At 35.6% G+C, this 1605-nt stretch overlaps 1 protein-coding gene across 1 annotated transcript in view; it reads right to left on the minus strand.

Moving 5' to 3' along the window:
- Positions 1-379: 379 nt before the first annotated feature.
- LOC103466231 (U6 snRNA phosphodiesterase-like) overlaps positions 380-1605 on the minus strand; it is an 8449-nt gene continuing 7223 nt past the window's right edge. Inside the window, exons 5-6 of the mRNA XM_008411677.2 lie at positions 986-1091; positions 380-598 (exon numbers count right to left, since the gene is read on the minus strand). Coding sequence (XP_008409899.1) covers positions 500-598; positions 986-1091 — 205 coding nt within the window. The 3' untranslated portion in view covers positions 380-499. The remainder of the gene's footprint in view (positions 599-985; positions 1092-1605) is intronic.

Raw genomic sequence — 1605 nt, forward strand, 5'->3', positions numbered from 1 at the left:
ATGTGTGCTCCTTCCTGGTGGTTTTGGGTCACCCATGTAAATTATGTCCTAATAAAATGCTTAAACTCTTTCCTCATTTATTGGTACTCCTCGTCATGATATGTAAAAAAAAAGGCTTTAAAAATTTGTTTACAGCAGTGATATCTCCTCAGGTGAGCAGGTATCTGCCTGACTTGAATGACATATTAACTTGTCTTTTCCACTTTGAAGAGCAGCTCAGAGAAATTTCTGCAGCCTATTTGTGCTGCAGGTTAACTGGAGAGCCATTTAAAGATTCATGGACACATGATCACCATAGTAAATTAAAAACTATTTTCAAATAATTGTTTAATATAAATTATTAGGGCTAGCAATAGATGATATTGATAAAAAATGATAATGATAAAAAGTCTATTTTTCAAACAATTGGATTTAGTTAAAGAGTTTTTAGTGTGAGATTATGCTGCTGCTGCAATAAAAAGGACAAAAGTAGTCCAAGAACTTCATCCACTAACAACAACTAACAACATCTGAGCACCTGCAGCTCCTGTAGGAGTTCCTTCATCTTCTCCGTCTGGTCTCCCACACACCAGGCCAGACTCACGTGGAAAGATGGTTCCTACAATTCAAAGCCGAGAGAAAGTGAGAAACTTAAGAAAGTGGGTTTTTCTGGCTTCTAAATAATTATCTAGTTTGACTTTTTTACGTTGTGATTTGAGTTTGAAAATTTCTTTGGTCTGTTTCAGCATTTGCTATAAATACACTGATGCATTTATCAGAGAGACTTTTTACTTTTTTCTGTCCCTGATTTTATTAACAATAAGGAAAAAAAATAATAATTTCAGATTTTGATTTAATTTCTTTTACAAATCAAATTGAACACAGTTATTGTGACACCCTAAAAGACATCCGAACCCAGTTTCACATAAACTGCTCCTTTTTTTTTTTTGCCGATTTCCCAAGTAAATATCAAAAGAAAAAAGTGTTTGAGTGAAATTTAACTGACCTTATAAAAAGTGTCCAATTGAAACTCGGTCATTGTTTTGTCGATAACTCGGACCAGATCCAACAACTGAGCGTGACCGGTGGACACTTCCATCCCCAAAAAGGTCCTGATGTGGAACAGCATTTAAAGACACAGGGAAGGGGAAACATCGGTAATAATTAAGATGTCTGTTGGGTAAAACTAATCATTGTTTTATCATTTTATAGGAGTGTTTTATCTAAATGTGTTCAGTTACCTAACTGGCTCTGACCAGTCATTMTTTAAGGCTCTTTCTTTATCTATAATGCAATTTCCTACTCAAGGGGTCCATCTGTTTTGTTATCTCAGCATTGTTCTACTGAAGAAGGTCATCAAAATAAAAGCCAATTCCAAGCAGAGTTGAGCAGAGCTCACCAATCTTTGATCCCGAGCGGGTTAGAGGTTGTGGATCTCTCCCTTTGCAAAGGAAGTCATAAAACCCTCATTGGTYTTGTGTCTGGTTCTTTACAAGTCTTGAGCTAATTTTAAAAACCCCAACAATGTCAGTAAGCTTAGATAAAATTAAATATGTCTGAGGATGAAATGTATCCTCATAAAGTACAAATTTACCTGTTAAGTCACAACTTAACTGTTGGCCACAG

The sequence above is a fragment of the Poecilia reticulata genome, linkage group LG6 (assembly GCF_000633615.1).
Source record: "Poecilia reticulata strain Guanapo linkage group LG6, Guppy_female_1.0+MT, whole genome shotgun sequence".
In the NCBI taxonomy this organism is placed as follows: domain Eukaryota; kingdom Metazoa; phylum Chordata; class Actinopteri; order Cyprinodontiformes; family Poeciliidae; genus Poecilia; species Poecilia reticulata.